At 43.6% G+C, this 15,469-nt stretch overlaps 1 protein-coding gene across 1 annotated transcript in view; it reads right to left on the bottom strand.

Annotated features, from left to right (window-relative positions):
- The window catches only part of HMCN1 (hemicentin 1), a 291,307-nt gene that overhangs the window by 137,784 nt on the left and 138,054 nt on the right, over positions 1–15,469 (bottom strand). The window contains exons 34-38 of the mRNA XM_056867441.1: positions 13,855–14,024; positions 12,886–13,040; positions 11,326–11,449; positions 9,376–9,477; positions 5,393–5,569 (exon numbers count right to left, since the gene is read on the bottom strand). Of these exons, the coding sequence (XP_056723419.1) occupies positions 5,393–5,569; positions 9,376–9,477; positions 11,326–11,449; positions 12,886–13,040; positions 13,855–14,024 (728 nt within the window). The remainder of the gene's footprint in view (positions 1–5,392; positions 5,570–9,375; positions 9,478–11,325; positions 11,450–12,885; positions 13,041–13,854; positions 14,025–15,469) is intronic.

Raw genomic sequence — 15,469 nt, 5'->3', positions numbered from 1 at the left:
GTGGAGGAGGGGTGTTGAGCAATAGGCGCAGCATTCCATTAAGGCTATTCTTGTGTTACTGATCCCACAAAAGAACTGTGACAACTGTACCAAAATCCTTTATTAGATGTATATCCCATCTGTCCTTTTTATATTTTACAGAACCTGTTGTTTAAATTATATATGTTTGTGTTGTATATTAATAAATGCTAAATTTACTGAAAATTCACTGGGGAAATTTTAAAGAAGGAATAATTTTTTTATATTAGGTTCATAGTTATAAGGATGGAGGGGCTGGTACACTTAGAGATGCATGAAGACCCTCTCTGGGTTTCCCCCTTTTAGTTAAAAAAAATTCATAGAGATATAAGGGAAAACATGCAAGCAATTTATTTCTTTCAGTTTCCTCTAAGTACTGTAGGGCAGCTTTCTCCCCCTTTGCTTCTTTCTTGTTTGCTTCACTTCACCCTTGATGTCAGCAGCAGCAAAGATTACTGGGCAAAAAGTCTGAGTGAACTATAATATTTGGGGCTTGCATCCACAGATAGCAGTAGGAAGACTGCCTCCAAACATACATTGGGCCACGGAATTGGTGATTTAAGAGGAGAAATAAAAATGTCCAGTTGCATTCAGTCTGGTATCCATAGGGTTGCCAGGCCTCTCTTCGCTACCGGCGGGAGGTTTTTGGGTGGCGCCTGAGAGGGGTTTGAGAAGGGGAGGAACTTCGATGCCATAGAGTCCTATTGCCAAAGTGGCCATTTTCTCCAGGTGGTCTCTATCGGCTGGAGATCAGTTGTAATAGCAGGAGATCTCCAGCTAGTACCTGGAGGTTGGCAACCCTAGGTATCTACTAGCAAAAGATGAAATTAAGATCCTCAGGACACTAGACTGAACAGAAGGCAGATAATATGCTCTGGTAATATGTTCCTCTCTGACACTGCAAGCCTCTCTCTTTCCTCCTGATTAAACTGACCTTTTCTCAGATGCTGCTTTCAAGAAGGAATTTAGAATGGTAAGTTTCCTGCTCCACATCATGATAACTCTTCCAGCTTACGAACTTCTTGGTTACCTACTACATAGTAGTAATACCTCTAGCTAAGACTTCTAGTGTTAATGGAACTTCAGTTACTGTCCACTATTGATTGTAGGATCCCCGTGAGCAATTGAACACCTGGTATTTGAAATCCAGTTTAATTTATACCAATAAACAACTTGAAGTTACTAAATAACTTATATTCAGGTTTTGTTGTTTCAATTTGACTTAAAATTCCCTCATACTCAGTGTATCCTAAGAAGCCCTCACTGTGATATTTCTGGCAAATGCCTGCTTGATGTACAGGTACAAGGCAGGAAAATGGCCAGGGTGAGTCAGAACATTAATATCTGGACCAACTGTGCAAAACATCTGTTCCTCTTCAATGAGGGACAAGTCTTTGTGAACAAAACCTGAAAGTAAATAGAAATTTCCAAGTTTCATGGATGTGCTGCAAACTATGTGCCTTCTTCACCTAACCACCACCAACGGATAACGTGAAAAACTGGGGGTGAATATGTTCCCTCAGAAAAAGGAGAAAGAGAGAAGGAAGCAGACAGATATAAAGGGGTAGAAATTATAAAAGAAATTCCATGTTTGTGGACCAATTGGGGTTAAAGGTGAGTTGTGAATTTGAAAGGGTTGAAAAGAATAACAGAATAACATTAAGAACATAAGAACATAAGAAAGGCCCTGCTGGATCAAACCAAGGTCCATCAACTCCAGCAGTCTGTTCATACAGTGGCCAATCAAGTTCCTCTAGGAAGCCACAAACAAGATGACTGCAGCAGCACCATCCTGCCTGTGTTCCACCACACCCAATATAATAGGCATGCTCCTCTGATACTAGAGAGAATAGGTGTGCAGCACGTCTAGTATCCATTCTAACTAACAGCCATGAATACCCGTCTCCTCCATGAATATGTCCACTCCCCTCTTAAAGCCTTCCAAGCTGGCAGCCATCACCACATCCTGGGGCAGGGAGTTCCACAATTTAACTATGTGTTGTGTGAAAAAATACTTCCTTTTATCTGTTTTGAATCTCTCACCCTCCAGCTTTAGCAGATGACTCCGTGTTCTAGTATTATGGGAAAGGGAGAAAAACTTCTCCCTGTCCACTCTCTCCAAACCATGCATAATTTTATAGACCTCTATCATGTCTCCCCTCAGCCACCTTCTTTCCAAGCTAAACAGCCCTAAGTGTCTTAACTGCTCCCCATAGGACAGTTGCTCTAGTCCCCTAATCATTTTGGTTGCTCTTTTCTGCACCTTCTCAAGCTCTGTAATATCCTTTTTTAGGTGTGGTGACCAGAACTGTACACAGTATTCCAAGTGTGGTCTCACCATAGATTTTTACAAGGGCAGTATGATATCAGCAGTTTTATTCTCTATTCCTCGTCTAATTATGGCCAGCATGGAATTTGCCTTTTTTACAGCAGCAGCACACTGGGCTGACCTCTTCATTGAGCTATCCACTACCACCCCAAGATCCCTTTCTTGGTCTGTCGCTGCCAGCACAGATCCCATCAGTGTATATGTGAAGTTGGAATTTTTTGACCCAATATGCATCACTTTACACTTACATTGAATCTCATTTGCCATTTTAATGCCCATTCTTCCAGTATGCAGAGATCCTTCTGGAGCTCTTCACAGTCCGATTTTGCTTTAACCACCCTAAATAATTTGGTGTCATCTGCAAACTTGGCTACTTCACTGTTTAACCCCAACTCCAGGTCATTGATGAACAGGTTGAAAAACACCGGTCCCAACACAGATCCCTGAGGCACCCCACTGCTCACATCCCACCATTGTGAGAACTGACCATTGATTCCTACTCTCAGCTTCCTATTTTTCAGCCAGCTCTCAATCCATAAGAGGACTTGTCCTCTTATCCCGTGACTATGAAGTTTGCTTAGTAGTCTTTGGTGGGGGACTTTGTCAAAAGCTTTTTGGAAATCCAAATACACAATATCCACAGGCTCATTCCTGTCCACATGCTTATTGACGCTTTCAAAAAACTCTAATAGGTTAGTGAGACAGGACCTACCCTTACAGAAGCCATGTTGGGTTTTGCCCAGCAGAGCCTTCTATATGCTTGACAATTCTATCTTTAATAATGCTTTCCACTAATTTACCCGGAACAGACATTAAGCTAACTAGCCTGTAATTTCCTGGGTCCCCCCTGGAACCTTTTTTATAAATGGGTGTTACATTGGCCATTCTCCATTCCTCTGGTACAGAGGCTGATCGAAGGGACATATTACATATCTTTGTTAGAAGTTCAGCAATTTCCCATTTGAGTTCTTGAAGAACTCTAGGATGAATACCGTCTGGTCCCTGTGACTTGTTAGTTTGCAGTTTGTCTAGACGTTCTAGGAGTTCCTGCCTTGTTACACTATTTGCCTCAGTTCCTCATTTTCCCCTCTCCAAAATCTCTGTTCAGGAGAAGGAATCTGCCCTGTATCTTCAACAGTGAAGACAGATGAGAAGAATTCATTTAGTTTTTCAGCAATCACTTTATCCTCCCTTACTTTATCCTCCTTTACTCCCATTGTCATCCAATGGTCCAACCGCTTCCCTAGCTGGTTTCCTACTCCTAATATACTTAAATAATTCCTTATTGTTTGTTTTGATGTGTTTAGCAACATGCCCCTCAAAATCTTTTTTTGCATCTCTATCTGCTTGCATTGCCTTTGTGCAAGTTTGTGTTTGCTTCTGTTCGCCTCGTTTGGGCAAACCTTCCAGTCTCTGAAGGAAGACTTTTTTTCTCTGATTGCTTCCTTCACCTTACCCGTTAGCCATGGTGGTGACCTCTTGGACTTATTACTACCTTTCCTGACCTGTGGTATACAAGCTAGTTGAGCCTCAAGTAATGTGGACTTGAGTAACCCCCAAGCCTTTTCAAGAGATTTAACCCTCCTAACTGTTCCTTTCAACTTCCTCTTTACCAGTTTTCTCATTATAGAGAAGTTCCCTCTTTTATAGTCAAAGGTAATTGTGTGAGATTTCCCAGTCACTTTCCCACTTGCATATAAATTAAATTTGATGCCCTTGTGATCACTATTGCCAACTGGCTCAACTACATCCACATCCCACACTAAATCACTGGCAGCACCACAGAGTATTAAATCCAGGATTGCCTCCCCTCTGGTTGGGTCTATGACCAACTGTTCGAGGGCACAGTCATTTAGGATGTCTAAAAATTTTATCTCTTTGGCTTGACTGGAGCATACATTTATCCAATCAATATGAGGGAAGTTGAAGTCTCCCATTATTACTACTTCATTACCTTTACATTCTCTCATAAGATGATGGAATGCCCCCTCTTTAAACACCACCGAGATAAATGGATCACCCCCATATTGGCAAGAATTCCTGCCCCCATAACAAGAGACAAAATAGTCCCCTTTTTGCTGATGGACAGAGATCCAAATATAAACACTGGCCATGGCCAAATATCTCAGCATCATATTTTCCTCTAAGAAATAACTGCTTAGGACCTATGGGTCATAGGAGCAAAGAAGAAAAAGGAAAGGAATGTGAACAGATTTCCTACAATAATTTAAAAAAAAAAAACCTTAATGGCAACGGTGCCTGTACATTTCCTCCCACGGGGGCAGATTGGTCATTAAGGCCCTTTTGGGGTGGTCCTCATAACCACTGTTACATTGGTCCAGCATCCTTTGTGATCACCCTGCAGCGAGCCGGTCACCCTTGCAGCTGCAGCTTTGGGGAGCCAACAGCCCTCTCTCCAAGTGGGACAGGTGAGCAGCTGCGGCAGAGAGTGAGCTGGCTGCTCTCGCCCCATGTTGGGTGGGCAAACGTCCACTACTCTGAGCAAGTCCAGGCCTTGTGTGGGCCAGGCAAGCAGCCACCGTAATGAGAGCCAGGTTTAGCTCCTTTCCCTCCATTGGAGGGTGGGGCCCTTCCCCATCTCTCACAGACCACATACCAGCTATGGGGAGCTAGTCGAGGTTGAAAAAAATGGAATGGGGAAGGAATCTTCTGCACCATAGCCCCAATCTGAATCAAAGGTCCCCATAGTTGCTATTTAGGCCTTTTAAGAATTACAGATCTGTTCATGGATCTTCCAAGGTAATATCTAATTTGATTTCCCAGCTTGCTGAAAGAGCAACACTGAAATCTATCTTCCAGGCATAACTGCAATGCACACTTCTGTCAAGTACTGAATGGGGTGGTTTTCCCTTTTGAATGATGTCAGCACTTGGAGCTTTCTGTCTTTTTCCAAGCTCCAGGGGAAATTATTTTAACAAGTACCTAGAAGATGTTCATGCGATAAAGCTTGAAAAGACCAGATGAAATGAAGAAAGGTATTCCACCATACTCTGCCAGCCTGTCTTTTTATGAGGCAATATTTACCATGAACCTGAAGACTGTAGAACAGCTCCGCTATTCCTGCCGCATTCACCACAGTGCATTTATAAATGCCAGTGTCAGAGATCTGGGCTCCCTCAATCTCTACAATTTGACCTCTGTTCAAGAAACTGATGCTGGCGGTGCTGGTGAGAGGTCGGTTATCTTTGTACCATGTGATAACTGCAAAGAAAAATAAGGGAATGGGAATGAAGTATGGACTAAATGTAGTTACTCTGTATAAAGGTACGCAATACTGGAATGAAATGGATACTTAAATGCCATCCATAGCTGCCCAGATGGAAAATAAACATTCTGTGGGTTTCTATATTATACAGCTACATGGCGCACAGAGCAGTCAAAAGTCTCTCCCTCTCCCATACATATCTGCTGTAAGGGTTCAAACCATTTTCCCAACCTGCAATGGATTAAGGAACTAATTCCCCTAATGTGGAAATATACCAGTACTGATATGAGTACCCCAATGGGGCAAACAGCAGTTCCTTGGGCTGTTGCCTATTGGAAAAATGGCACTGCAGTCCCCATCTTAACAAAGGCCTCCCAACCTGATATTTAAATAAGAAGAAATATTCATGAAACTCCCATTGTCATGTATTTTGTAGCCCTTAAGAAAGATGACGAAGGCATCAGAACCAAACTAGACATAAATCACAGCAGAACCATATTAATGTTGCCGAGGGCTGCTGAGGAAAATAATTTGGGAAACTCTCTAAGGGAGATCCTTCCTATCCTGAACAGTACAGAAATAGAGTCAATTCCAGCACAAATTCATAGTGCTTCATGAAGTCTTTGGTGGGTAGACCTGGTAAATGCCTGTATTTCAACCTCATTTTCCTATCTGGATAATTGGAAGCAATCACAATTTACTTCACAGGATCCTTGCAAGGGCAAATTTTATGAATTTATCAAAGGAAATGTGCCATCCTCTGAATTCTTCTCTAATTTTTTTAGGGCCACTTGCCTCAAGAATAAGACATGCTGTGTTTTTCTCACTAGGCAAATAACTCCAGGAGGGCAAATGAGGCCAAGAAAATGACACAGGGATAAAAGGCTTTTAATGAACCCTCCCCCTCCAGTGCCACAGCCCAATGCAGATTGTGTCTTCTGGTCCCCTGAGGCTGCTATTAAACTGGCACACGCAAGAGAACCAGTCATATATTTACCAATGTTATATATTGTTTTGGCCCGGAGTGTCTCATTTTTGAGATCACAAACAAGAACACCAAGAGGAGACAAACTACTCACCAGCATTCTTATGGCCCACCCATTCCTTGGTCCCCTCACTTGCTCATTTGGCTCATGGCCCCACACACTATGATGCTGTGGAATTTCATTCATGGGCCAGCTTGAGGTAGTTTTCACCCAAATTCTTGAGGTAGTTTCAGGAGCCAGCGTGGTGTGGTGGTTAAGAGCGGTGGTTTGGAGCAGTGGACTCTAATCTGGAGAACCGGATTTGATTCCCCACTCCTCCACATGAGTGGCGGACTCTAATATGGTGAACCGGGTTGATTTCCCCACTCCTACACATGAAGCCAGCTAGGTGACCTTGGGTTAGTCACAGCTCTCTTAGAGCTCTCTCAGCCCCACCTACCCCACAGGGTATCTGTTGTGGGGAGGGGAAGGGAAGGTGATTGTAAGCCAATTTGATTCTTCCTTAAGTGGTAGAGAAAGTTGGCATATAAAAACCAACTACCCTTCTTGTACTACTACTACTACTACTTACTACACCTTAACGCAATAACTACTTTGGTGAGAAGTTTAAGGCAGCTTTCACAGAAGGTTTTGAAGTGCATGTTCATCACTCAGAGCAGGAAGTGATGACTTGCATGTGTGAATGAGACATCACAGAGGAAATGCTACAGACAAAAGTTTTCTTCTTATGTCAATGGAGCCAGTTCACAAACTCAACTGCCAGTCATCAAGTGCTGAGTAACTGAGTGACGTACATACTTATGTAAACCAGTTCCGAGGTTTCTACATTTACAGGATAAGAAGAAATGGTGAGGAAGCAGGAGCCAGCAAAGGCAGAACAGGCCCCTAAGGCAGATTCCGTTTAGTCTCCAAGTTTACGGCATGTTGTATCTGCCAAGGAAATCAAGAAAGCTGCTTCCGAAATCTACTAAATTCTTTCCTTCATGCTCACTTCTGCAGCCTCTAAATTTGATTTCCAGATGTAAGAAGTTCAGTACATAGCACATTGTTAATCAACAAGTCTGAACTGTAAATCAGTTAGTTCCATCCTTACTCAATAAAAAAGAACTCCTAGGAGAAAGGGGTTCTGGCACCCTATTCATAGTGGATCCATACTTCATGTGATGTATGTTTCATGTATGACACACTGCATACATTGCTACTTTGTTTCGGCCATCTCAGTTAAATGAGGACCTTCTCAGGCCTTTTATGCATGGGTAGTTTGTGTTGGATTTGCTGCTCTCTAGACGCACAGTATTTGCAATCGAATTCTCAAAATACTATGCACAGGGGTTTTTCCCCCAAAGAAATTCCTGGAGTACTTAGAATTCAATGATGCATAGGCAGTGAAAATGCACACCGCCTGGTGTCCTGCCCCCACAAATACTGCTTCGCAACTGGTATTATTTGAAATACATCATCAGCCCCCACGATCTCCGCAGCAGGGATTCTTTCATTTGAACAGAACCTTTGGCTTTTCTGTGCTTGTGTGACTCCCAATCCGTTGCACCCAGCTGTTTTGAGGATTGCACCCCCTCCCCGTGTTACAGTTCTGCAGCAGCCCTTTCAGTTGTTTACACTTAATTTGGTTGATCTGTAGAGTTAGTCTCAGGGGGAGGTTAAGGGGGGGAATGGTTCTTCCGGTGTGTGCATACAACCCAGAGGGAGTCCCCGAGCCTGGTCAACACTGATTGCTCAATGTCTTCCAAGGTGCAAAGTTACACAAAGTTCCGTTTGCAGCCAAATGGCTGGAGTTGAGCCACTGAAACTCACATGGTCTTGCATTATTTCAGTGCTGTATCACTAATCTTGCACTTGCAAATAAAAAAAATTAAAAATGGGCAGGGAGGACAAATGAAATGGAGAATGGAGAAAAAGCAACCTCAGATTCCAGTGCTCACAAACAAAATGGCTTTGAGGGGAGGGGTTGGATGGGCGCTAGGAGTGACGGAGGAGAGAAGCGAGAATGTGGATGTGGGGAGACAAACCCGAAGTTAAAACTATGCACAGGAGTAGCAATCAATCTGGGCTCAATGCAGATATAAACCTCGTGGTAAAACAGCATCCAGAAAACGTGGGGAAAATGTGGAGAGAGAGCAAAGTGACTTCTAAAGGTAAGAGAAATCATGCAAAATTTCAGCGAAGCCACGAAGATGTCTGGGGGGGTGATCGAGAGGCAAGCTATCCATGCATAAATGGCCTCAGTCTCCAATCTACACCACAAAACTACTTCAGTCTTTAGGGCTAGCGGGAAGCTTTAATCCATGCCAAACACACAACTTTCCCTTCTCCCACAGAAGCTGGACTACAAATATTTTAACAGTATTGCTTCCTGAGCAGGTGGAATGTTCATGGACAGTTCATGCTGTCACAAATTCTACAGCAGAAGCTTCACTGCAACAACCACAATAGAATATAGGTGCAACACAGCAGGTATGAACCAAACTTCTATTGTAGCAGCAGTACTACAGCATGGTAAGGTTGACTGGTGATGTGGGGCAGCCCCCTTCCCAACACTCCAATTAATGTTTTATTAATTATGAAAAATCATTTTTGTGAATGTGTATACCTGGCAGGGGAGGTGAGGTGGCATGGTATAGCCTGATCTCATCAGATCTCAGATGCTAAGCAGGGTTGGTACTTGGAAGGGAAACCACCAAGGAAGACTCTGAAGAGGAAAGCAATGGCATACCACTTCTGCTTCTCATTTACCTTGACAGCCCCTCGCTGGGGTTGCACAAGTCGGCTACAACTGACGGCACTTTACACACACATACCTGGCAGAGGATTTCCAGATGCTTTGCACTCCAGCTGTATTGGATTGTTCATAACCACAGTCTCATTTATCATGTTCCCTGCATCCTTCAGACTGGGTGGCTCTAAAAAGAAGTAGAAAATTATGGTTTCCTGATTGTTCAAGCCACACAACATACAGGCTCTTTTCTGTGCTTGGCCTGTGCACAGCTGTTTCCATGATGTGTCACAGAAATACTAGCTTTTCTGGGCAAGGGAAGGTTGATGTGACTCAAAAAAGGGGCCATGAGAACATACTGCCAAATGCAGAGCACCCACGAATCTATTGAGGTTTCTAACTTCTTCCATAGGATGGATGGGGAATTGGGGCACATCATACCACACACATGAAGTCAATATTGGGCTGGAGAAGTAGAAGCATGGGCTGGAGAAGTAGAAGCAATAGGAAGAGAGAGAAGATACTTCAGCACAGAGGATGACAACCCTGACCCATGTGCAAAACCGTGGCACACCAGACCATTTTTCACGGCACGCAGGGTTGGTTTTTTGACCAAGCAATCAGTGCAAGCCCTTGAGGTACTGCCAATGCCACTGGGATGGGAACATGGAAGAGCATGATGGGCATGACTTATGCCACCATTACCTCTTGAACCTGTGCTGCTGCCCCCTGGATCCAAATTAAACCTCTAAGGTTCTGTCACAGCCATTTGGGGCGTGATTTTGTCTCAGTGTCTCTGAGCCCATACATGTCTTTCCCTTCCCCACCTAGCCATATCCATTCCATTAATTGCCACACCAATATTTTCACAACAGGCCTTTGCCTCTACCTGCTATATAATTTTCCAAGATCAATTCCCAAACCAGGGATACAATCATGGTTACATACATTCTACATGTATCTACAGAGGACAGATTTTGACACGAATCTATCCAGTCTAAGCAATCACTCTGAGGGAAATAAGCTTGTGGCCTCAGAGCCAAACTAGGAAGGCAGCTCTTCCAAATGAGGAGAGGGGACAGATCTGCAGCACAGGTAATGGGGATATAACCTCTTCCCCTACACTACATTCCCAACCTCACACAATCTCCTGGAGCTGCTCATTTGCCACAATGAGGCAAATAATAGTTACAGGGACCATCTTTTAAGCTGTGTTGATCACTGGACATATTTTATATAGTGACTGGAGGCGAAGATTGCTTGTATTTTGGTGGTGGTGATGGTGATGTGATAACCTATGGTTACAACATTAGATTCAATACATACACAGGCAACCTGAGATCAACAAAACGGTATGGGAGGAAAGGGTTAAATCCCTAATTCAGTTCAGCCCACCTCCTCATAGTTGCTATTTATCAAATTTTTAAGAATGGGTGAACCAATCATGAATCTTCCGGTGTCTTCTAGTCTGACCAGTTTAGACAGGGTGAGGATTACTTTTCTTTACTTCAGTGAAGACCATCAGGCACCTTTGGTAGATATCACTATATCTGTACCCATCTGAGGGGGTGTCTGTAGAGGTCAGACTTTGTGCCCATTAAGCTTCTCTTGCCACATCTTGTGTCCAAAAAACATTATACCAAAACCAGTCTTGCAGATTCCCTGACCTAGTTCTCACTGAGGTGATATGTCAAAGAGAGTTTCCAGCTTTACCTTCTTTTTGGCTTAGCAGTGTTCCGTATGGAGGGAGCTCTTTTCCGACAAAGAAATGAATGACGTGAGCAGTCTGTAGTCTGAAGTCGTTTATAGCCCAGATATAGGTTGACCACCTCAAAGAAAACTGGGCCTTAGCTACAGAATGGTAATGATCGAGATGTTGGCAATGAAAGCTCTAAAGCAACTGGAGGTGCTGAAGGCTTTTCAAATGCTTGCAAAATAGGAGGAACTGAACACAGTAACTGGCTGGGTGGAGGGGGGGGGGCGACATAGTATGATCAATAGGACACATTCAGCCACTAGTCAGAAAAACCATTACCGTATATATGCAGCCGAATGTGCTGCTGAGCTTCCCCCGCTGCATTTGTTGCTACACAGATATATCTGCCAGCATCTTCCACCAGGGCTCTGGTAATCTGCAGAATGCGGCCCGAAGATTCCAGCTGCTCCAGAACAAAGGCAAGCCAACAAAATGATAAGTTCCACCACAACCAGTGAGATTTCCAAAAGCACCCTAGCACAATTTCAATAAACCCCCATTCTCCTTTCACATTATAACAATATTGGGGAGGGGAGGAACGCTGCTCACAGTTAACATTCCAGTGTAGGATAAATGATTCAGAATGGATAAATGGATTTTATTTGCATGCTTGGATCTAGATAGACTAAAAATCAGAGTATTGTTTTTGAACCTGTCTTTTTTTATTTATTTGGAGTTTAGTAATGTATTTAAAGCATTTATACCCAATCTTTCCACTATATGTATAGGAATCAAGGCAGCTAACAACATTTTTAAAAACCCAAATAAAGGATAATTCAAATTGATTAAAAAAATATATGAAAAGAAGGTCAGATTGCTGCACATGCAAATGACAGTGAGAGCAAACACTGACAGAAAAATCAAGGGAAAAAGAAAAAGCAGCAACACAATAAGGCTTAATGGACCCCAGCTGCCTTCTCAGGAATTTAACCAAACATTGAAAAGCGTGATTCATTCTAGCTACCAGAAGGAAGAGGTCCAGGCAGGTCTTCTGGAGCAGTAAATTCCATAATAACTGGGTGAAGCAGCTGAAAAGGCTATATCTCTCATGACAGGGTTGCCAAATCCATCTTGGGAAATTCTTGAAGATTTGGGGGTGGAGCTTGGGAAGGGAAGAGTTTGGGGTGGGGAGTGACTTCAGCAGGGATTGATGCCATAAGGTCCACCTCTGAAGCTGCATTCTGCCCCAGGATAATGATCTCTGTAGTGTGAACATCAGTTGTAGTTCCAGGAGAAGTCCAGCCCCCACCTGCAGGCTAGGAGCCCTAACGGCCCAACAATCTCCTCTTAGCCTGAGCATATGGGCAAGGCCCCACCTGAAGGTCTTAGATAAGGTTGTTTCACACTGGTGGGAATATTATCTCAGATATCTTATGGGGGAGATCCATACACTTGGTTACCAGAGACTGGATTTCTAGGTCCTGGGCCTGCCTGGTCAGTGCACTACTCACTATAGATCTTTTCCTCCCTCTATCCCAATTTTCCTACAAGAAAGATTAGGATTCTGGCTTCTGGGACAGATCTATAAAACTCGGATCAGCAAGCTTTATACTGTATTAATTGTGCATCTTTTTAAAATCCTGCTTCAAAATATATCATACAAGTTTGAAAAGAAAAAAATAGGAGACAATGTACTGTAGTAACTAATAATGCATTGACTAACTTGGTTCTCTGTGTAAAACCAATGATCACATACTCTATTTTTCTGGAGAGTGTCATGCCATTCAAAAGCTTTTCCGATTCTGCACCAATAGAATTCTTGCCTCTGATTCCTCTGAACCCATAGGGCAACAGTTATTCATTTTTAGAACGGTTAAGGATTTAAAGCTTGGTACTCACTCTTATATTTTCTCGAGCTGTGTTCACAGGCCTACCATCTTTTAACCAGGTAATAGAAGGGGTAGGAATGCCATTGGCAATGCACTGCAGTTTTACTGGTTTGTGTATTACTACAGATTTCTCAGAAGGCCCGGTAGATTTGATAGCTGGAGGGACTGCAGAAACCAATAAAGAACTTTATGCAGTAGCTTCAAATTACAATATTGTACCAGATTATTTACTTCAGTGAACTGCATCAGATTAGTTCTTGTGAGTCATCCAGCTACTATAGACTTGCATATAGTCAGAACAAGTGAAGCAAACACCTTGTAATAATTACACTAAGGGCCAACTTAAATGATACATTGAATGCATGACTGCCACTAAAAATTACAACCATGTGTCTAATTCCATCTTCTTTAATAACTAAGGCAATTTGCCCCTGTCTTGATATCATGGTGTTCTGAGTTTCCTTACACCAGCAGCCAACATTATGGAGAGAAGGGAGAGAAACAAAAAATACTGTTGCATGGGTAAACTGCTCTAGGTGCTCCAGAGTACTGGGTTTTAATGGCTTGCTTTGTTTTTATATTGATAATTTATTTGTTATGATTTTATGGTATTGTTTGCACTTGGAAGCAGCCCCAAGAAGCAGCCAAAGATCCCCTAAATAAAATAAAATAAAGAGTAGGAAGGGGGATTCAACCTGTATCTTTGATGGCAGTCACAAATTTGATGTATATCTGACCATTAGGGTTTCTTCTGACATTATTTTCATAGCACAGTAGCTACTGTTCATGGTGTGCGCACACACACACACACACATACTGACTAGAGCAACACTAGCTCGGGATGGAGACACAGTGCGGACTTCTCCCATTTGGCTTGAGGTTTTTGAAGGAGGAATTGTACTGTTCTGTCCCCCCAAACTGAGATGGTACCATCAAAAGGATTCTTAACAAACCTTTCTACACATTACACATTACGCACCATGCACGGTCACATCAAATTCTTTTCCATGGTCCCCTGCCTTGTTTGTTGCTATACATTGATAATGGCCAGTGTCTGACACTTCTGCTCGTGAGATGAGAAGCTTGCGTCCATTGCGTAAGATCTTATATCCAGCTCTGCCTTCAATGGGCTGGCCATTTTTCAACCATCTAGAGAACAGAAACCGGATCTTACAAATTTTATATGGGAGATGACTTAGAACACATGTTAACATAAAATATACACTAGGAGACTCAGAGGTAGGGTTGGCAGCTCCACGTTGGGAAATACCTGGAGATTTTGGGGGTGGAGCCTGAGGAGAGTGGGGTTTAGAGAGGGGAGGGACTTCAATGCCATAGAGTCCAATTGCCAAAGTGGCCATTTTCTCTGGGTGAACTGGCCTCTATCGGCTGAAGATCAGTTGTAATAGCAGGAGATCTCCAGCCACCACCTGGAGGTTGGCAACCCTATTCAGAGGCCTAGCCTAATGAGCAAGTACAGCCTCATGAGCTGTCTTCAGGAGTGTGTGACATCAACTCCTGTGACCAGCACACAGTAGGAAGCCTTGGATTGGCCAAAGCTGGTATAAATACAAGGAACTCCTTTTAACTTTCGTTTGTTTAACAAATCCACCATGATTTTATCCCACCTTTCCTCTAAGGCAGGGGTCGGCAAACTCATTAGTCAAAAGAGCCAAATATCAACAGTACAACGATTGAGATTTCTTTTGAGAGCCAAATTTCTTAAACTTAAACTATATAGGTAGGTACACTGTTTATTAACTTAAAAAACTTTAATTAAAGTTTTAAGTCTTAATTAAACTATAGGTACACTGAGTAAAACTTGATATCATACTTAATAGTGATCTTATTTATTGATAAAAATTAAATTGTAAGTCCCTGCCATTTCCCCCTCCCCATCAGGAGTCCTCGTCTGGAGGCCTGGTCTACCGCCATAAAAGCCTATTGGTAGGCCTAGCCTCCGGCTTGAGTCCCATTGGGAGGCCAGGTCTACCCATTGGCTTTCTTGGCAGTAGACCTGGCCTCTGGAGGCCCACAGAAGCCAATTGGTAGACCTAACCTCTGAAGGGGGACTTTTTCCCCTCCTCGGAGTGCAGGTCTACCGCCAAGAAAGCCAGTGGGTAGACATGGCCTCCCAATGGGACTCAGACGGAGGCCAGGTCTACCAAAGGAAGCCCGCCCTGCCCAACAGCTGATAGGCAGGGGGGGCAGGAACCGCCGAGCCGCCCGCCCAGCAATCGCGCGGCTAGAGGGGATTGAGGGCAAGGGCAAGGGGGACCCGGCCATTCTCCACGACGGAGGCGGGGGAGAGACAGCACGCCCACTCGCCTGCTCTCTCACACTCGTACTCTCTCTCTCTCTCTCAGGCGCGCCGGCTCTGCAGCCCGGCTGCCGGCGCGAGCGGGCGCAAGAGCAGAGGCTCCGAACCAAGTTCGGAGAGCCGCACTCAACGGGCCAAAGAGCCGCATGTGGCTCTGGAGCCGCAGTTTTGAGACCCCTGCTCTAAGGAGTTCAGAGTGTCACACATGGTTCTTCCTTCCTCCATTTTATACTCACAACAACACTGGGAGATAGGTTATGTGGTAAGACTGGCC

Source organism: Euleptes europaea, chromosome 2 (assembly GCF_029931775.1).
Source record: "Euleptes europaea isolate rEulEur1 chromosome 2, rEulEur1.hap1, whole genome shotgun sequence".
NCBI classification, from domain to species: Eukaryota; Metazoa; Chordata; class Lepidosauria; order Squamata; family Sphaerodactylidae; genus Euleptes; species Euleptes europaea.
Note: the sequence above shows the minus strand (reverse complement) of the source record. Positions and strands in the feature narration are given on the sequence as shown.